The 22342-nt window shown below is 46.8% G+C and overlaps 1 protein-coding gene across 1 annotated transcript in view; it reads left to right on the top strand.

The window, feature by feature from the left end:
- Positions 1-22342, top strand: part of ADAM11 (ADAM metallopeptidase domain 11) — a 174357-nt gene that overhangs the window by 120692 nt on the left and 31323 nt on the right. The window contains exons 19-20 of the mRNA XM_077252617.1: positions 9962-10012; positions 20302-20365. Of these exons, the coding sequence (XP_077108732.1) occupies positions 9962-10012; positions 20302-20365 (115 nt within the window). The remainder of the gene's footprint in view (positions 1-9961; positions 10013-20301; positions 20366-22342) is intronic.

Below are 22342 nucleotides of genomic sequence, written 5' to 3' on the forward strand. Positions count from 1 at the left end.
TGTCTGAAGTACCAAGTTGTTCATTTGCAAAGGCTGCCAGTTTAGATTATATTTAGATTTCATACTTATTAGTACAGGATGGGAAACTGTCACGATCAGCTGCAGCCGCTGGTGTGTCCCAGCCCATAGATGCCCCCACGCCGACCGACCACGACGGTGTAGGGCGCGCATCCCCGAGGGACGCAATACGGACCCTTTATACCGCAGAGGGGGTCCTGGGCCTACCCAAACTAGGGGAGGGCTGAGACCGGGGTTCTGTGGCAGCTAAGCATGTGGACAAGGAAAGAGACACGTAGGACATGATAACACCGCACAACTTCAGGTATAGAGAAAGTAAAGTTTACTAAAGTAAAGTCACACAGTACATAAACAAAACATAATGACATCAGGCTCCCAATTCCACACCTCCCAGAAGGGTACCATCCAGTGGACCCCAAGGCACCAACGGATCACCGAGGCACACATAGGCGGGACATCAGGACACAGGCAGGACATCATGTCCACAAGGTCATCAGGACGCAGGCAAGACATCAGGGTACAGACTGTTATGGACCTGGTGGTTAGGTGCACCAGGAATGACCTGATAGTTAAACACGGAATCGGGACGAGCTCTGGGGAAATGGGAACTCTGCTGACCGCAAACCCTACTCCTATCAACACAACTAGAAATAGCCGTGGAGCGTGCCTGACTCTGCCTAGACGCCTCTTCACAGCCTAAGAGCTAACTACCCCTAAAGAAAGGAAACAAAGCCTCACTTGCCTCAGAGAAATTTCCCCAAAGGTAAACGCAGCCCCCCACAAGTATTGACTGTGAGTTAAGAGGAAATCACAAACACAGGATGAAATAGGCTTTAGCAAAGAGAGGCCAGTCTAACTAAACAGATTGAGGATAGAAAAGGGATCTTTGCGATCAACACAACAAACTACAAAAACCACGCAGAGTGTGCAAAAAATACCCCCGCACCGACTCACGGTGCGGTGGTGCCACTCTGCACCCCCAGAGCTTCCAGCTAGCCAGGCAGTTTCATGATAGCAAGCTGGACTAGAACTTAGCAAGAAAAACCATAAGTAACAAATGAACAAGCCGGAACTTAGCTTTTGCTGGAGTAGACAGGTCCTCAGAAAGATCCAGGAGAGATCTGAACCAGTACTAGAACATTGACAGCTGGCATGGAGTAACGATCTGAGTGGAGTTAAATAGAGAATCCTAGCCTAGCCCTAAACGAGGGCAGCTGGGGAAGGAATCTCAGAACCAGCAGCTCCCCTCACAGCCACCAGAGGGAGTCCAAGGACAGAACTCACCGAAGTACCATTCATGACCACAGGAGGGAGTTCGAGAACGGAATTCACAACAGTACCCCCCCTTGAGGAGGGGTCGCCGAACCCTCACCAGAGCCCCCAGGCCGATCAGGACGAGCCAAATGAAAGGCACGAACTAAATCGGCAGCATGGACATCAGAGGCAACAACCCAGGAATTATCCTCCTGACCATAGCCCTTCCATTTGACCAAGTACTGAAGTTTTCGTCTCGAAATACGAGAATCCAAAATCTTCTCCACCACATACTCCAACTCCCCCTCGACCAACACCGGAGCAGGAGGATCAACGGAGGGAACCATAGGCGCCACATATCTCTGCAGCAACGACCTATGGAACACATTATGGATGGCAAAAGAAGCAGGAAGGGCCAAACGAAATGATACAGGATTAAGAATTTCAGAAATCTTATAAGGACCAATGAAACGAGGCTTAAACTTAGGAGAAGAAACCTTCATAGGAACATAACGAGATGATAACCAAACCAAATCCCCAACACGAAGTCGGGGACCAACACGTCGACGGCGGTTAGCGAAACGTTGAGCCTTCTCTTGGGACAAGGTCAAATTGTCCACCACATGAGTCCAAATTTGTTGCAACCTGTCCACCACAGAATCCACACCAGGACAGTCCGAAGGCTCAACCTGCCCTGAAGAAAAACGAGGATGAAAACCAGAATTACAAAAAAAAGGCGAAACCAAAGTAGCCGAACTGGCCCGATTTTTAAGGGCGAACTCAGCCAATGGCAAGAAGGTCACCCAATCATCCTGATCCGCAGAAACAAAACATCTCAGATAAGTTTCCAAAGTCTGATTGGTTCGTTCGGTTTGGCCATTTGTCTGAGGATGGAAAGCCGAAGAAAAAGACAAATCAATGCCCATCTTAGCACAAAAGGACCGCCAAAACCTTGAAACAAACTGGGAACCTCTGTCAGACACGATGTTCTCCGGAATGCCATGCAAACGAACCACATGTTGGAAAAATAATGGAACCAAATCAGAGGAAGAAGGCAATTTAGGCAAGGGTACCAAATGGACCATTTTAGAGAAGCGATCACAAACCACCCAGATGACCGACATCCTTTGAGAAACAGGAAGATCTGAAATAAAATCCATGGAAACATGCGTCCAGGGCCTTTTCGGGACCGGCAAGGGCAAAAGTAACCCACTGGCACGAGAACAGCAGGGCTTAGCCCGAGCACAAGTCCCACAAGACTGCACAAAAGAACGCACATCCCGCGACAAGGAAGGCCACCAAAAGGACCTAGCCACCAAATCTCTGGTACCAAAAATCCCAGGATGACCAGCCAACACCGAACAATGAACCTCAGAGATAACTCTTAGTCCATCTATCAGGGACAAACAGTTTCTCCGCTGGACAACGGTCAGGTCTATCAGCCTGGAACTCCTGCAGCACCCGCCGCAAATCAGGGGAGATGGCAGACAGAACTACCCCCTCTCTGAGAATACCAGCCGGCCCAGGAACCCCAGGAGAATCCGGCACAAAACTCCTTGAAAGGGCATCAGCCTTCACATTCTTAGAACCCGGAAGGTACGAAACCACAAAATTGAAACGGGAGAAAGACAGCGACCAACGAGCTTGTCTAGGATTCAACCGCTTGGCTCCTTCAAGCCAATGTCGCCACTCCTCGAATGCCCACTTCATAGCCAACAACTCCCGATTGCCAACATCATAATTACGCTCAGCATGCGAAAACTTTCTCGAAAAGAAAGCACATGGCTTCATTACAGAGCAATCAGAACTTCTCTGAGACAAAACAGCCCCTGCTCCAATTTCAGAAGCATCAACCTCGACCTGAAAAGGGAGCGAAACATCTGGCTGACACAACACAGGAGCCGAAGAGAAACGACGTTTCAACTCCTGAAAAGCCTCAACGGCCGCAGAGGACCAATTCACCACATCAGCACCCTTCTTGGTCAAATCAGTCAACGGTTTAACAACACTAGAAAAATTAGCGATGAAGCGACGGGAAAAATTGGCAAAGCCCAGAAATTTCTGAAGGCTCTTCACAGATGTAGGCCGAGTCCAATCATAAATAGCTTGGACTTTAACAGGATCCATCTCGATAGTAGAAGGGGAAAAAATGAAGCCCAAAAAGGAAACCTTCTGAACTCCAAAGAGACACTTAGATCCCTTCACAAAGAAGGAATTAGCACGAAGGACCTGGAACACCATTCTGACCTGCTTCACATGGGACTCCCAATCATCCGAAAAGACCAAAATATCATCCAAATATACGATCATGAATCTATCCAGATACTTTCGGAAGATGTCATGCATAAAGGACTGAAACACAGAGGGAGCATTAGAAAGGCCGAATGGCATCACCAGGTACTCAAAATGGCCCTCGGGCGTATTAAATGCTGTTTTCCATTCATCGCCCTGTTTAATACGCACGAGATTATACGCCCCTCGAAGGTCTATCTTGGTGAACCAACTAGCCCCCTTAATCCGAGCAAATAAATCAGACAGTAGAGGCAAAGGGTACTGAAATTTGACCGTGATTTTATTAAGAAGGCGGTAATCTATACAAGGTCTCAGAGAACCATCCTTCTTGGCCACAAAAAAGAACCCTGCTCCCAATGGTGACGACGACGGGCGGATATGCCCTTTCTCCAAGGATTCCTTTATATAACTCCGCATAGCGGCGTGTTCTGGCACAGACAAATTGAAAAGTCGTCCCTTAGGGAACTTGCTACCAGGAATCAAATTAATAGCACAATCACAATCCCTATGAGGAGGTAGGGTACTAGACTTGGGCTCATCAAATACATCCCGGTAATCCGACAAAAACTCAGGGACTTCAGAAGGAGTGGAGGAAGAAATTGACAACAATGAAACATCCCCATGTACCCCTTGAAAGCCCCAACTGGACACCGACATTGATTTCCAATCCAATACTGGATTATGGACCTGCAGCCATGGCAAACCCAACACGACCACATCATGCAGATTATGCAACACCAAAAAGCGAATATCCTCCTGATGCGCAGGAGCCATGCACATGGTCAACTGGGTCTAGTACTGAGGTTTATTCTTGGCCAAAGGTGTAGCATCAATTCCCCTCAAAGGAATGGGATGCTGCAAGGGCTCCAAGAAAAAACCACAGCGCCTGGCAAACTCTAAGTCCATCAAATTCAGGGCAGCGCCTGAATCCACAAATGCCATAACAGAATAGGATGACAAAGAGCAAATCAGAGTAACGGACAAAAGAAATTTAGGCTGTACAGTACCAATGGTGACAGACCTAGCGAACCGCTTAGTGCGCTTAGGACAATCAGAGATAGCATGAGTGGAGTCACCACAGTTAAAACACAGCCCATTCTGACGTCTATGTTCTTGCCGTTCAGCTCTGGTCAAAGTCCTATCACATTGCATAGGCTCAGGCCTCTGCTCAGAGGATACCGCCAAATGGTGCACAGTTTTGCGCTCACGTAAGCGCCGATCGATCTGTATGGCCAAGGACATTGATTCATTCAGACCAGCAGGCGTGGGGAACCCCACCATAACATCCTTAAGGGCTTCAGAAAGACCCTTTCTGAAAATTGCTGCCAGGGCACACTCATTCCACTGAGTAAGCACAGACCACTTTCTGAACTTCTGGCAATATACCTCCGCTTCATCCTGACCCTGACACAAAGCCAGCAAAATTTTCTCTGCCTGATCCACAGAATTCGGTTCATCATAAAGCAATCCCAGCACCAGAAAAAACGCATCTACATTACGCAATGCAGGATCTCCTGGCGCCAGGGCGAATGCCGAGTCTTGAGGGTCGCCACGCAACAAAGAAATAATGATTCTCACTTGCTGAATAGGGTCACCAGAAGAGCGGGGTTTCAGAGCAAGAAACAGTTTACAATTGTTTTTGAAATTCAGAAATGTAGATCTATCTCCAGAAAACAAATCAGGAATTGGAATTCTAGGCTCCAACATAGGATTCTGAACTACATAATCTTGAATGTTTTGTACCCTTGTAGCGAGTTGATCTACACTAGAGGACAGACCTTGAATGTCCATATCCACACCTGAGTTCTGAACCACCCAGAGTTTAAGGGGAAAAGAAAGGCAAAACACACTGCAGAGAAAAAAAAAAAATTGGTCTCAGAACTTCTCTTTTTCCCTCTATTGAGATGCATTAACACTTTGTGGGCCAGCTGTACTGTTATGGACCTGGTGGTTAGGTGCACCAGGAATGACCTGATAGTTAAACACGGAATCGGGACGAGCTCTGGGGAAATGGGAACTCTGCTGACCGCAAACCCTACTCCTATCAACACAACTAGAAATAGCCGTGGAGCGTGCCTGACTCTGCCTAGACGCCTCTTCACAGCCTAAGAGCTAACTACCCCTAAAGAAAGGAAACAAAGCCTCACTTGCCTCAGAGAAATTTCCCCAAAGGTAAACGCAGCCCCCCACAAGTATTGACTGTGAGTTAAGAGGAAATCACAAACACAGGATGAAATAGGCTTTAGCAAAGAGAGGCCAGTCTAACTAAACAGATTGAGGATAGAAAAGGGATCTTTGCGGTCAACACAACAAACTACAAAAACCACGCAGAGTGTGCAAAAAATACCCCCGCACCGACTCACGGTGCGGTGGTGCCACTCTGCACCCCCAGAGCTTCCAGCTAGCCAGGCAGTTTCATGATAGCAAGCTGGACTAGAACTTAGCAAGAAAAACCATAAGTAACAAATGAACAAGCCAGAACTTAGCTTTTGCTGGAGTAGACAGGTCCTCAGAAAGATCCAGGAGAGATCTGAACCAGTACTAGAACATTGACAGCTGGCATGGAGTAACGATCTGAGTGGAGTTAAATAGAGAATCCTAGCCTAGCCCTAAACGAGGGCAGCTGGGGAAGGAATCTCAGAACCAGCAGCTCCCCTCACAGCCACCAGAGGGAGTCCAAGGACAGAACTCACCGAAGTACCATTCATGACCACAGGAGGGAGTTCGAGAACGGAATTCACAACAACAGACAGGACATAAGGACATCTGGACCCAGGGTCACCGACAGACATCAGACAGGAGTCGTTCGGTCCCGGACAACCAACATGACCTACAGGCACCACTACAGTCATCAGGCTCCAAGCTCCAGACAACCGTCATTAGGTTCCAGACTGCGGTCGTCAGGCTCCGGGCATCGGACCTAGGAAGGAACTCAAGTGGGATGATGCTAGATCCGCAGGATTGCTGGGCCTGCCAGGAGCTAGCACCGCATGGTAGCCAGAGCGCAGAGTAATAGATGCTCAGCAGAAACACAAAGAGACAAAGTCACTGGGTGCGAGACTCCAGACGCAGAGGGATTCCAGGAACATAACACAGCAGACACAGTTCAGACAGGGTCAGGTACAGGATCAAGGATTCGGGCCTGGATATACCACCTCCAGGACAGGCGCCAAAACAGGACAAAACAGGAATCAAGGCAAGGACTTTGGTACCAAAACATAGACAAGAGAGGTGCAGGAACACAAACACACATAGCAAAGTTCAGGGGCTTTGTGAGTAGCTCAGGCCCCACCCATAGGGCAGGGGAACTTTATATAGGCGCTGCCCCTCAGCAATTGGCTGGGGACAGCATTTCAAGTACACACACTAACCCTGATAAAAGCAGGGGAGGTGTAGCCGTGCATGCCCTGAGCACAAAAAGAAACCATTACAGCACAATCAGTGCAGGAACAGTGGCTTACGGCACCTGGCAGCGACTGCATGCCCAGATGCACATGGAAAGTCATGCACCAGCTGCAAATGACCTCGCAACCTGCGGACAGCTTCCACAGCGGCAACCAGGGACCGCACATGCGGATGGTCATGCAGCAGAGCAAAGACCTAACCACCATGTACGGCTATGCAGCAAAGCAGGGAACTGAGAAGGCTCCATACAGGTAATAGCCAACAGTATCCCAGCTCAATTAGGGGGAAAGGAGCAAAGGGTTACAGCAAAGACATGCATTGTCACGCCGAAAACCAGATACAGACAGAACGGCGTGACAGAAACATGCACATGAAGTATTTGTGAAGCTTATAATATGAAAGGGAGCCAGAATGCCTTATAATCTCTAAAACTGCTTGTAAAGAAATACAGTGTTCATGGTTTCCTATTTTTATACCTCGGTACAGTGGAAAATCGCTTGATCCATAGATTCAATAAACAGAACAAAGATTTACTGGGGCAGGGAGCAACCCTGTCTCTTCCCATTAGTGATTACAAAATTCTTATGATATTGCACCCAGGGCCGGTTTTAGACAAAGTGGGACCCTGGGCAAAAGTTTAAAGTGGAGCCCCAAATGCTCACATATTGCACCATCACACAGAAACATTTCTGTTGCATTTACAGGCGCTGAGTTCAGGCTGCTAAACGAACGTGATCGACAATGTTGAAGTCGTTCAGAGTATAATGCAGCCTCCCTCAGAGTATAATGCAGCCCCCTCGCAGAGTATACTGCAGCCCCTTCAAAGTATACTGCAGCCACTTCAGAGTGTAATGTAGTCCCCTCATAGAGTATAATGCAGCCGCTCACACACAGTATAATGCAGCCCCTTCAGAGTATAATGTAGACCCCTCAGAGTATAATGCAGCCCCACACACAGTATAACTCTGCCCCCCAACAAACACACACACACGGTATAATGCAGCCCCCCATATACACATACAGTATAATTCAGCCCCCCCACAAACACACAGAGCATAGTGCAGCTGCCCCACACACAGTATAATGCAGCCGTCCCATACACAGTATAATGCAGCCCCCCCACAGTATAAAATGCAGCCCCTGCAGAGAATAATGCAGCCCTACACACAGTATAAAGCAGTCCCCTCAGAGTATAATGCAGCCACACACACACAAACACAGTATAATGCAGCCCCCCAGAGTATAGTGCAGCTCCCCCACACACACGGTATAATTAAGTCCACCCACAAGCACACACACAGTATAGTGCAGCCCCCTCCAATCACAGTATAATGCACCCCACACACACAGTATAGTGCAGTCCCCCCCCACACACAGTATAGTTCAGCCCCCCACATACACAGTATAATGCAGTCCCTCCACAAAAAGTATAATGCAGCTCCCCCACACACAGTATAGTGCAGCAGACACACACATAATGCTTACCTCTCCTCCTCGTTCCCCCCTGCTCTGGCTTCTGCAGAGCATCTCAGCTCTCCTGCTGGCACACGCTGAGTCATAGGCAGAGTGGAGTGATGAGAGAGGGAGTGTCATCTGACGCTCTCTCCTCCATCACTGCTTTCAACTATATGTATGATGCCGATAAGTTGAATGATCACCGGCCCCATAGCGGTCGTGTGGTGTGCAGATATTAGTGGCATGCCACTGGCTGTGGACCCCTGGAGGAGTGGAGGCCCTAGGCAGCTGCCTGGTATGCTAGCCCCTAATGCCGGCCCTGATGGCCCTGAAGGTAGTTGTAGTTTTGATAGGAAGGATTGAATATTTGAAGCGGAGAGCTTCGGGGAACCCTTTATATCACATAGATTAGGATGAGGAATAATATTCCTTGAATTTGTTATCTATATCCTTAGGCTCATAAAGTTTAGTGTTCTGCAGGTAGTTTTTTTAGAAAGTGAATTGTAGCTGTTAGAGGATGTTTTGTTACTTAGTTCCAGAGCATGGATTTCTGAGAGTGTCATTTAGGACCTTTTCTCATTTCTGCCTGGCTCTGCTGTTTAGTTTGATTAGAATACTTTGGATGAATACTTTGTGGGTATTTCAGAGCATTAAAGTGTTGGTCTGGAAATATTCCACTATAGATTGTTTTATTTCAGAAGCCTATTCAGGAGATGCTAGTATATATGAGTTATTGCGCCATAGGGAGGAGAGTGCGGTCCATATTTTGGTGCAAAGTGAGGGAAATTATTGCTTGATTGGACCATGTGATTACACCAATTGGTGAAGACTGGGCAACCTCCAGAACCGATCTGCTTACAATGAATAGATCTATGTGGAGTAGGAATTATGGACTAGAATGATAAGAGTAATCCCATTCTGATGCGTGTTGTATGCGTCAGATATCAGGGATCATTTGACATTTTTATTATTCAGAAAGGGAAGGGTGGTATCACTTATTGGGTTTATTGCTGTAGTTTTGATAAAATCACAGTTTCTTCTGCTGCAGATTTAGCTGTTCTCTGAATGCTGAGCTCTGAATAACCCCACCTACACCACTGATTGGAAGCTTTTTGTGTACACTGTGCATAGGCAGAAAGCTACCATCAGTGGTAGAGGACTATGTGGCAGACGGTTTACTAGTCCTCTGGTGATTATCTCCTGCTAATAAAATAATGATTATGTCAAAACTACAGCAAGCAGTCCAGTAAGTGACACATCACTGGAATCAGGGTCTCTGTATCTACTTCATGCCACTCTCAGATTTGGTGCAAAAACTTAGTGACAGATTCCCTTTTACTTTCATCTTGGTTAAGCATATCAGTCTCCACAATTTAATTGCAGTTTCAGGACACATCCCGTTCAGTCTTTTTCTATACAGATAAAACTATAAAACTGTTTTTCTTTGCAGACCTGAACAAAATGAATAAAATGATTGAGTGTGTGAATAGTGAACTGTCTTGTGTAAGGTAATCCATGTCTCACTTTGCTTACACAGTGCCCAGGAAATCTACACAAGCAGGACGGATACTTCTGTGACAATGAACAGGTAACCTCACGGTCTGAATATATATTACAATAGTGCTGGGACTTGTGATGTTCTTTGTTAGTAAAAGATAGGTGACTTCCTCCAATATTACTGTCAGTTTATGCACTAAGTTATGCAGCAGCTTCTTTTATTCACAGACACCAGTGTTATAATGGAGCTTAAGGCCACGGTCACACATAAGTATTTGGTCAGTATTTAACATCAGTATGTGTAAGCCAAAATCAGGAGTGGAACAATCAGAGGAAAAGTATAATAGAAACATATGCACCACTTCTGGATTTATCACCCACTCCTGGTTTTGGCTTACAGATACTGAGGTAAAAAACTGACCAAATACTAAACGTGTGAATGTGGCCTAACAGTCAGGAACATAATGAACATAAGACTGGGTTCAAACTAGTGTATTTCACAGTCTGTAAATGGACAGCAATGTGTGGACTGACCGCCGGCCTCCCGATTCGAACTTACTACTTCATAGACACATATGATTTTGTAAGATCAGCTTGGGAGACCTGTCACCAGACCGGGCACTGTGGTCTGTATAAGAACAATCAAATATGAGTGAACCTGGCCCTATTTAATTTAATATAATCCTTACAGGGGTGGTCCACTACTAGGACAACCCATTCTTAATCTGAATGATTGCCCCCGTTAAAACTAAAACACCTAAATTCACCTCCTGTGCCATCGCCGTTCCAGCGGTTTTGGCACTCGCATTCCTTTTGTCACATGAATCCTGCGCTGTTGATGCGGGGATTGACCGTGTATGGCAGGCAATCCCCGCATGGTTTTTTTGGGCTGTCTAACAGTCGCAAAACATGCGGGGCGGAGATTCGAGCATGTCACTTAAGCACCCGTGATACTCGGCGCGTACCCGAGCACCTGAGGCAAACTCCTGTAGTGAGCATTTTCGCCCATCACTAACTATAAGCTCTCCTGACATGTCTCTTTTAGTAGATATTTGATTTTGCCAAACCAATAACTTACCCCTTCATGGAGCATGTACTAGTTGTCTTGTGGATCCTCTATTTATTCTTCCTGGAAACTTATGAATAAGTTACAAAATGGTTGCTTCTATTCCAATTGTGAAAAGGCTATATCATCACACAGTCTGATACTGATTGGACAGTCAGCAGAGATTCAGACAGCCGTAAAACTCGGACGCGGATTGAAACGCAATCCTCGGACCGACAGACAGCTCTCTCAACCCGTGACAGCATGTATTTCTATGTCCAAGTTTTGTTGCGATCCTTGTCCAAGATATACTGCTGCGTGACTCTTCCTTCAGACTATTTAGGGACAAACATCATTGACAAAGGCAATGGTGACACCCAGCTAGAAAATAATTTGTAATTTTCTGGGAGGAATAAGGCTGGTTTCACACTTGTGTTGGGCAGTGCTGCGGAGGGCTGCGTAGTTCCTCCATTGAGCCACGCCCACTGCCGCACCTCTTCAATTCAGCTCCGCCTACGTCGGCATGCGTCCTGTGTACCTATCTTAAACATTGGGTGCGCAGGCCGTGTGAATGTTTGCAGATGCCGCCACATGCATCGTTTTGACGCTACGCCAAACTGCGTCGAATGCAACATGTTGCATTTTGTTGCGGTCGACGCAACATCAAAACGACGCATGAGGAGGCATCCGCATACATTTGCATGGCCTGCGTACCCATTGTTAAAGATAGGTATGCAGGACGCATGCCGACGTGGGCGGGGCTGAATGGAAGAGGTGGGGCAGTGGGTGGGGCTTAATGGAGGAACTACGTAGCCCTCCGCAGCTCTGCCCTACGCTAGTGTGAAACCAGCCTTACAAAGGAATAATAGCACAGAGTTCTAGGAAAGCATGCTCCAGAATTGTTATTTCATAAGGAATGCAAGAATTCCGTAAAATACACATACGTCAACACTGTGTGAAAAAAAAGTGGTGGTCTCTTCCCACTCCTTAGATCCAAGGCAGATCAGTTTTAGCCAAGTTTCTGTAGGCAGTATGGTAGATCAACTCAGTCAGCTACATGGAGGTAGACACGGAAACACTGTCTTTTTAAGATATTCACTGGTTGATTATATATGGAGCGCCCCCTGTCACAGGGCCACCAAGTCCCAAGTACCGGGTCTCCCTTCTGGCTCTGGCGATGTCACGGTGGCTAGACCCCGGCCTGTGACCCTGTTAAGGGGGATCCAATAAAGGAATAACAGTTCGATGTGTGGGTGGTGGTGATGATGTGGTGCAGTGCCGGTCGCAGTAATTAACGAGGACACCAGGTTGCAGTCTCTTTACTGAAGGCTCAGGATTCTCAGTCTGGAATACGGTTAACCGGGCTGTGGGAGTCCGGCCGGTCCGATGGCACCTCCAGAGTTCCCTTTGCAGGTGGAAATCTGTGCCTACCTTCTAGCGCTTGTGTGTTGTGGTCCTCCCCTGCTGTGCTTACGGGATAGTCCCCACAACTGTTGTGTCTGTTTCTGAAGTTCCCTCACAACTCGATTATGATGTTCTGCTTCGTCCCCCCAGGTCATATGGCTAGGACGCACCCGTATGACGGGTAGGCTCGGAGCTCTTCCGGGACCCTATTGTCGCCCCTCTCCAGTTGTTGCCCCCTATGTCTTCTTAGGTGATTTGAGTGAGACAGCCCGCCTATAACTGACTCCTGCCATAGGTTTGAAGTAAGGCCTGGAGCTCAATACTTCCTCGGCGTTCCGGCCACAGGCTACGCACCTCAGTAGGATGTTGCCTCGTCTTACAGCACGACTCCTACTGGTGTTTCTCCTTGTTGCGTTGATCTCGTTTCTCACTCAGCACAATAAACCTCGCTTCTTGTCCTTTCTTGGGGTACCGCCGCAAGGAAGTGCAGGCGCGGTCCCTTTACGTTCTCTCTGGTTCGCTAGGTCTCTGCCAGGATCCCACTCCTGACAAGGACCCCCCTGAGTCTCTCCCCGCAACACCCTCTGCCACAGGATGTTGCCTGTTCGATTCCCAGTCAGCTTCTCTCTAACTTCCTGTCTAACCCCCAGTTTTACCAGACTGTGAGGAGTGGCCTAATACATAGCGCCCTTAGCTCCCCCTGGAGGCCAGACTGTGAAGTGCATTGGTGTCTGTGATACCTGGTCAGGTGAACTCCTTCAGTGCCATCAGACGTACCATAGCCCCCCTTAGCGGCGGAGCATCAGTACTGCAACGACCATGACTCTGGGGTGCTGCACTCCCCCCCGGTTAAATCCAGTACTCCTGAACTGGGAAGAAAACAACAATACAGGTCAGCAAAAAGACATACAATTTTGAAATGCAATAACAGTTTGAACAGGGCTTCCCTTTATGGGAGGTGAGGACACTTGAACGTTACAAACATGGTTAAATATTTTAAATAACAGACTATAAATAACTTCTCTTGCCCAACCGGGTATTCTACTAAGTGCAAATTTTTGAACAATAATTTAACATTGCCTTTAAGGACGTACACACTGAATCCACTAAAGACCTTCTTATAAAACACTATAAGGCTAATCAACTTTTCCTTCATTTTCCATCCTTACATCTGCAGGACCGCCTGTCTATCTGCCCCAGGCCTGCTGCCTCTCGCTCTGTTGCAGGACCGCCCCTTTCCACCCGGGCCTACTGCCTTTCTGCTACTATACACAGTATAGAACGTATCATCCATCTCTCAGTTCAGGATCACCGAGCCATCTCTGTATGGCTCCAAGGAGGACTCACCGACTAACCCCGTATGGGTTCACTTCCTGTCCTCATTCTCTAACACATTATTAAGCATTCCTTACAATTAACTAGCTAACTACATATAACTGCTACATGTCAGCATTATTACTTCTTCTGTTAAAGTATCATCATTCTCTAAGTGCTATCGATGAACGTCCCCTTTAAGAAGGGACCAAGTCTCTATGAGGTAGTGCAACTTCTCACGCTGCAAGTCCGTATGCAGTAAGGACTCCGGTGCTGTTTCCAGGAACAGTTTCTTCGCAAAGAGTCCTTTCTTTTGTAAAACCAGTAGAGGGCACCTTTAAGAAGGTGCAAACTATTTACAGTGAGTTTGTAATCATGCAGTGTTCATGATCCAGCAGTTCTTTTCAACAATGATAAAACGAGAAACAAAACAAAAGCAGCAGAAGGGATCCCGGGTAAACAAAGGGATCCCTTTAAGAGTTAACCCTAGACGGGTATAAAGCAGCAAAAAGCAGGGAAACAAACAGTTAACTATTTACATTCTATAAGGCATCTAGAGCTTCATAGTAAGTTGCAAGACATCAGCCGATAGTGAACACCTCGACTGTTCAAGCTTCGGCCCCTGGTCTGCGGCTGATGTAGTGTCAGTGTCAATGGTTGGTCTCTCGGGTGCAGTCAGGTCACCCGGTGTCTGGATTCGAAGGCTAACCCTGGCTGCAAGCTCGGTAGCCGCAAAAAGGCGTACAGTGGCGATAGTAACAAGATCTGTCAAGTCCGGATCAGTCATGGTCGGGGCAACAGGTGACACTCCCTCAGGCCCACATCGTTGGACGTTCCGAGCGCACCATCCTTGTGCACTCCGGTGGCGGGTGTAGGTCACCTGATCCCCCCTTTGCAATAGTGGGTCACCATATTGGTTGCGGCAGGGAGTCTTCACGTTGTAACTGGTAACGAAGACGTCAGTCGGTAGTCCCGGTTCCTGTATGGAGCCCCAACCCCGCTTTGGGTGAAAGGCCAGCACAGTTCCCCGCTTTACCACGTCTTTCCTGCCGCACGCAGGCTTCGGGTGTTGTACTTTTGGCGCATTAGTTTGTTCTGTGTCTTTTCGGTTTTTCCAATGTAGGATCAGGCATTGTTTATATTGTTCCCAAGTGAGCACAGCAAGGGTGAGGCCTTCCTCCCGAGCTCCTTCTGGCCCGGTCCAAGGGGTGTCCCACTGGAGGATCACCCCTTCTGGGCTCACATCTATGGGTTCCCCCATCGTGGTCGGTAGTGGAGGTACCAGCTTCCCCATCGTGTCGGGGGTGAGCACCACCAACCCCACCGAGAGGAAACGGTTATTGTTGGGGTGAGGAGCGGTCGTGGGAGCGGGATCGGCCAGGGGGGGAGGATCGGTCAGGGGAGCAGGTGCGTCTTCCATACCTGCGCCTGATGTGATTCCACCGATGTCGATCCGTTCCGCTGACAAGGACACTGGAATCGGCCGCAGCCCGAACTGCGGTTCCTCCACGGTGGCCTCTTGATGTGGTTCCGCTCTCCATGGCTCCGTGGTTGGGATAGGTAGGCTCAGCTCCTCCGCCGACGGCTCCAAGGAGTTCGAGTCCTTCAGCTGCGGTGGATTCGGGTCTGTCTCCGGTGGGTGAGGACAAGCCGGGAATACTTCGCCGTCGCTCGGGCACTTGCTGCTCATCGTCACTGTCCGGCATTCGGTGGCACCGCATACACCTGGCTCCGCCATTTCTCCAAGGTCGAGCTCCCTCTTCGCCTCGTTCCCGCCGTTCCAAATCAGGGGGTAGTTCTCCTCTGCTTCTGGGCAGGTCATCATCTCGCAGCAGAAGTCGGAGGGGGCGGTCACTGCTTTTGGCGCCGCTTTGGTAATCTCCCATGGCACGTCCTTCTTCTTCCTCTGCGCTCCCTGTGGCGCTGCAATGGCGGCGGGTTTTGGCGGCAAATGGCAGTGCACAGTCTTAGCAATAAGCCACAGTCCAGGCACAATTCAATCACAGTCCCAAGGCACACATGACCCGATTCTTCGGGCTTAAGTAGGATCCTGTTCGTGACGCCAAGTTGGAGCGCCCCCTGTCACAGGGCCACCGAGTCCCAAGTACCGGGTCTCCCTTCTGGCTCTGGCGATGTCACGGTGGCTAGACCCCGGCCTGTGACCCTGTTAAGGGGGATCCAATAAAGGAATAACAGTTCGATGTGTGGGTGGTGGTGATGATGTGGTGCAGTGCCGGTCGCAGTAATTAACGAGGACACCAGGTTGCAGTCTCTTTACCTCTTTACTGAAGGCTCAGGATTCTCAGTCTGGAATACGGTTAACCGGGCTGTGGGAGTCCGGCCGGTCCGATGGCACCTCCAGAGTTCCCTTTGCAGGTGGAAATCTGTGCCTACCATCAAGCGCTTGTGTGTTGTGGTCCTCCCCTGCTGTGCTTACGGATAGTCCCCACAACTGTTGTGTCTGTTTCTGAAGTTCCCTCACAACTCGATTATGATGTTCTGCTTCGTCCCCCCAGATCATATGGCTAGGACGCACCCGTATGACGGGTAGGCTCTGAGCTCTTCCGGGACCCTAGTGTCGCCCCTCTCCAGTTGTTGCCCCCTATGTCTTCTTAGGTGATTTGAGTGAGACAGCCCGCCTATAACTGACTGTCCTGCCGTAGGTTTGAAGTAAGGCCTGGAGCTCAATACTTCCTCGGCGTTCCGGCCACCGGCTACGCGCCTCAGCAGGATGTTGCCTCGTCTTACAGCACGACTCCTACTGGTGTTTCTCCTTGTTGCGTTGATCTCGTTTCTCACTCAGCACAATAAACCTCGCTTCTTGTCCTTTCTTGGGGTACCGCCGCAAGGAAGTGCAGGCGCGTTCCCTTTACGTTCTCTCTGGTTCGCTAGGTCTCTGCCAGGATCCCACTCCTGACAAGGACCCCCCTGAGTCTCTCCCCGCAACACCCTCTGCCACAGGATGTTGCCTGTTCGATTCCCAGTCAGCTTCTCTCTAACTTCCTGTCTAACCCCCAGTTTTACCAGACTGTGAGGAGTGGCCTAATACATAGCGCCCTTAGCTCCCCCTGGAGGCCAGACTGTGAAGTGCATTGGTGTCTGTGATACCTGGTCAGGTGAACTCCTTCAGTGCCATCAGACGTACCATAGCCCCCCTTAGCGGCGGAGCATCAGTACTGCAACGACCAGGACTCTGGGGCGCTGCATATATGTGGCATAAACCATGGTGAAGTAAAAATGAACACAGCCCTTTGGGCAAAAACAAAGGGGTAACACAAAAGCACAGTCCTTGTGGTTTCGAGGATCCGCCTGCTCAGGGTTAGCAAAAACACACGGTTCATGTTAGCACAGGCAAGAACACATCTCCAGACACACTGAACACTGAATGCCTCAGGAGGCTAACTATTTAAACCCCAGACCACACCCTGGGGTGGAGACAAGGTTGAAAACCTCCCATCCGCTCTATGTTTGTCCACAAAAAAACAGCCCTTAAAATGGCCAATTAACTCCTCTCAAAACATAGTGTGCTGGAACAAACTTGTGGGTTTCAAATCTCTGAAGCTAATAGCCTCAGTGAAACATATCTCCCCTCCAATACTTTGCCAGTCACTTTGTTACAGCAGAAACAACTTGAATAAGGTTTATTGCATTTTTTCTTTCTATTAATCTTATTTACTGTTTATACTTTTTTTCTTTAAATCATGCTCACAAAATATAGGATATAAATTGAATAAAGTATAATGCAACCAGGCAATACCTACCCGAGTTGTAATAGGGTGTTTTCTATTGCCTATGGAATGTTAAAGCCCCCTTCCACATTAGATATTGGAAGCAATGGACAACTATGGGATATATATGGGGCCTCCCCTTCACCAACAAACAATCTTTTTGTTTTCATGGGAGATAACCCTCCTCCTCATTCTTTCCTCCTCTCTCCCCACTGAAAACGTTGGAATGTTCGGCTGCGTACTAATGGGTATGTGGGATATCTGTTCACCAAACAAACATTTTGCCCAAAGTTATTTAATTTATTACCAGCTTAAAAAACTGTGGCTTCCAATCTCCAATGGCTAAACTTTAGGCTATGTGCACACCTTGAGTATTTGCAGCGCATTTTTCTATAGCAAAAACCAGAGTACTGTTAGGAATAACACTGCATAAAATATGTGCATTTTTTATGCGTTTTCCCTGTCATTTGAATGGGTAAAAAAACACAGCAAAAACACTGAATTGACACGCTGTAGGTTTGAAAAAAACTCATTGATGATTTCAATCTGCAAGGAAAAAAATGAGCACCACATGCATTAAATTTCAGGAATCTAATTCACTTTTCTGGTAATGAAAGAAAAAACAAACGTGCATTTTGTCCTAGACAAAACTCGGTGTGTGTGAACAAGCCCATAGGCTAATGAAAATCTGCAGACTTTGTCCCATTGAAGGTAGTTATAAACTGCAGCTTATAGTCTGCACTTGCAGATCAGTAACAGTATAGGAATAGTGCTGGTTATCATGCCGTATTATGGGTTGGTTGAATTGTATACATTATTTAACCTCGTATTAACAATTACAAGTGCTTCTCACTGAATTAGAATGTCATCAAAAAGTTAATTTATTTCAGTTCTTCAATACAAAAAGTGAAACTCATATATTATATAGAGTCATTACAAACAGAGTGATCTATTTCAAGTGTTTATTTCTGTTAATGATGATGATTATGGCTTACAGCCAATGAACACCCAAAAGTCATTATCTCAGTAAATTAGAATAATTAACAAGAAACACCTGCAAAGTCTTCCAAAGCATTTAAAAGGTCCCTCAATCTGTTTCAGTAGGCTCAACAATCATGGGGAAGACTGCTGACTTGACAGATGTCCAGAAGGCAGTCATTGACACACTCCACACGGAGGGTAAGCCACAAAAGGTCATTGCTAAAGAAGCTCGCTGTTCACAGAGTGCTATATCCAAGCACGTTAATGGACAGTTGAGTGGAAGGAAAAAGTGTGGTGGAAAAAGTGTGGTAGAAAAAGGTGCACAAGCAACCAGGATAACCGCAACCTTGAAAGGATTGTTAAGGAAAGGCCATTCAAAAATTTGGGGGAAATTCACAAGGAGTGGACTGCTGCTGGAGTCATTGCTTCAAGAGCCACGACACACAGATGTGTCCAAGACATGGGCTACAAGTGTTGGATTCCTTGTGTCAAGCCACTCATGACCAATAGACAACGCCAGAAGCGTCTTACCTGGGCCAAGGAGTAAAGAACTGGACTGTTACTCAGTGGTCCAAGGTGTTGTTTTCAGATGAAAGTAAATTTTGCATTTCATTTGGAAATCAATGTCCCAGAGTCTGGAGGAAGAGTGGAGAGACCACAATCCAAGCGTCTAGTGTAAAGTTTCCACAATCAGCGATGGTTTGGGGAGCCATGTCATCTGCTGGTGTAGGTCCACTGTATTTTATCAAGCCCAAAGTCAGTGCAGCCGTCTACCAGGAAATTTTAGAGCCCTTCATGCTTCCCTCTGCAGACAAGCTTTTTGGAGATGGAAATGTAATTCTCCAGCAGGACTTGGCACCGGTCTACACTGCCAAAAGTACAAAAACCTGGTTTAAAAACAACAGTATCACTGTGCTTGATTGGCCAGCAAACTCGCCTGACCTTAACCCCATAGAGAATCTATAGGGTATTGTCAAGAGGAAGATGAGAGACACCAGAACCAACAATGCAGACGAGCTGAAGGCTGCCATCAAAGCAACCTGGGCTTCCATAACACCTCAGCAATGCCACAGGCTGATCACTTCCATGCCACGCTGCATTGATGCAGTAATCGATAAAAAAAGGAGCCCCGACCAAGTATTGAGTGCATTTACTGAACATACATTTCAGTAGGCCAACATTTCGGATTTTAAACTCATTTTTCAAGCTGGTGTTATAAAGTATTCTAATTTACTGAGATAATGACTTTTGGTTTTTCATTGACTGTAAGCCATGATCATCAACATTAACAGAAATAAATACGTGAAATAGATGACTCTATTTGTAATGACTGTATATAATTTATGAGTTTCTCTTTTTTTGTATTGAAGAACTGAAATAAATTCACTTTTTGATGATATTCTAATTTAGTGAGAAGCAGTATAAGACTATGGTGATCTCCTTTTTTTAAAAAAACGACTGTTGCTGCTTTTTTTTTGGCAATACGCATTTCGACTTGTAAAAGTCTCAGTTGCTGCCCGCAAGTGTCCAGTCTTTATAAAGCCATATGGCCTCTAATAATCTAAATGGGCACCGCAACCAGATCAGTCATCTAGGCACATAAAGCAGGCAGATGAGATTTCCTTGCAGAAGAACTGATGAACATTGCTATTAGCATGTAGAAATAAGACGTACATATAAGCTCTGGAATGTAAACATTCTGAGTGCAGGATTACAGAGAATAATGACAATTACTTAAGAAATGGTTGTCATTTATCTTATTAAATCCTCCAGATCTCCATTTGTTGATCTGTTGTAAAGTATCTAATATAATGGGAATGGTAGCAATTGTGACAGTTGTGTAGAACCTCATCAATGTAATTATGTCACTTTCAGCATGTGATCGATTTATGAATTTATATTTAACAGGGTCGATGTTATGGAGGCCGATGCAAAACCAGAGATCGTCAATGTAGTGCTGTATGGGGACGGAGTAAGTGTTACCGCTGTATCTAAATATGTGATATTATTTTTAATTTGCACCACTTAGTGTAAGGGCTTGCTCACCCCAGCTTATACATTGGACAAGTGCTATCTGATGTTTTATTGGATAGTCATGTCATCTGAGTGCAATCCGACTTCTGCGGAGTCCGGCAATGGAGAAGAAGTAGAAATTTTGTTCTCCGTCCTCTTCTCACCTGTGCTCCAATCTTCTCATCCAAGAGAATGAAATCACGCTAAGCTGCCACTTGGTTCAAACTGAGTTTTATCCAAGTGTCACTTACATAATTGACCCAATTTTCTTGCATGAGAGAATCAACGCTCGTGTGACCCCGGCCTAAAGCTAATAACTGGAAAGTTTAACCGTGAGCACTACTAGAGAAGGGGTGCTAAGGACAGGTTCCCAAACCATATAGACAAATAGTAAGAGACCTAGCACTCAACTTAAGGTAGGATGCAGCAGGAAAAATTTATTGTAGTAAATACAGGAAAACGTTTCGGTCAATTGTGACCTTCATCAGTTACTACAAAAACACAGACATCTGTGTCAGTATAAGGAAAAAATAACAAACAAAATAATAACAAAAACAAAAGTATATACAAAGAACATAGTAAACAATATAAGGTCATAATATCACATAACAATATATTGGCAGAGCTAGGAATCAAGCACAATACCAATTCCAATCTCTATTATTGAATCTATAAAGAAAAAGTGAAGAAGTGCCCGAATAGGTCAAAAAGGGACATACCAGGAGGTTATTAACCCCTTAATCCCATATGACGTACTATCCCATCAAAGTGACCTGGGACTTAATTCCCAGTGACGGGATAGTACGTCATATGTGATCGGCCGCGCTCATGGAGGGGAGCGCGGCCGATCGCGGCTGGGTGTCAGCTGACATGATCGCAGTGTTCCGGCGGTACAGGGAAGCATCGCGCAGAGAGGGGCTCCCTGCGGGCTTCCCTGAGACGATCGGTACAAGGCGATGTGCTCATCTTGTACCGAGCGTCTCCTCCCTGCAGGCCCCGGATCCAAAATGGCTGCGGGGCTACTTCCGGGTCCTGCAGGGAGGTGGCTTACCAAGTGCCTGCTCAGAGCAAGTGCTGGTAAGCCAGGAGCGCTGCATGTTAGATCGCTGAACTGACACAGTGCTCTGCAAAGTGTCAGATCAGCGATCTGTCACTATACAGTGATGTCCCCCCCTGGAACAAAGTAAAAAAAAAAATTTAAAATGTGTAAAAAATAAATAAATAAAAAAAAAAAAAAACCTAAATAAAGAAAAAAAATCATATATATATTGTTCCCATAAATACATTTCTTTATCTAAATAAAAAAACAAACAATAAAAGTACACATATTTAGTATCGCCGCGTCCGTAACGACCCGACCGATAAAACTGTCCCATTAGTTAACCCCTTCAGTGAACACCGTAAAAAAAAAAAAAAAAAAAGAGGCAAAAAACAACGCTTTATTATCATACCGCTGAACAAAAAGTGGAATAACACGCAATCAAAAGACGGATATAAATAACCATGGTACCCCTGAAAACGTCATCTTGTCCCGCAAAAAAGCATCATCAGCAAAAAAATAAAAAAGTTATAGTCCTCAGAATAAAGCGATGCAAAAATATTTATTTTTTCTATAAAATAGTTTTTATCGTATAAAAGCGCCAAAGCATAAAAAAATTATGTAAATGAGGTATCGCTGTAATCGTACTGACCCGAAGAATAAAACTGCTTTATCCATTTTACCAAACGTGGAACGGTATACAGTGGCGTATCTAGGGGGGGCAGCCGGGGCATGTGCCCTGGGCACAGCCGGCAGGGGGGGCGCAGTTGGGCCGCCTAATTTGGCGGTCCGCAGTGCCTCCCCTGGCGGCTGCATTCTGCCGCCCCCGGTCTGGGAGTCAGCTGTTCTCTGTGCCGACTGTCAAGCTGACAGCCAGCACAGAGAAGCTGCAGAGCG

This window comes from Ranitomeya variabilis, chromosome 4 (genome assembly GCF_051348905.1).
Source record: "Ranitomeya variabilis isolate aRanVar5 chromosome 4, aRanVar5.hap1, whole genome shotgun sequence".
Classification (NCBI taxonomy): Eukaryota; Metazoa; Chordata; class Amphibia; order Anura; family Dendrobatidae; genus Ranitomeya; species Ranitomeya variabilis.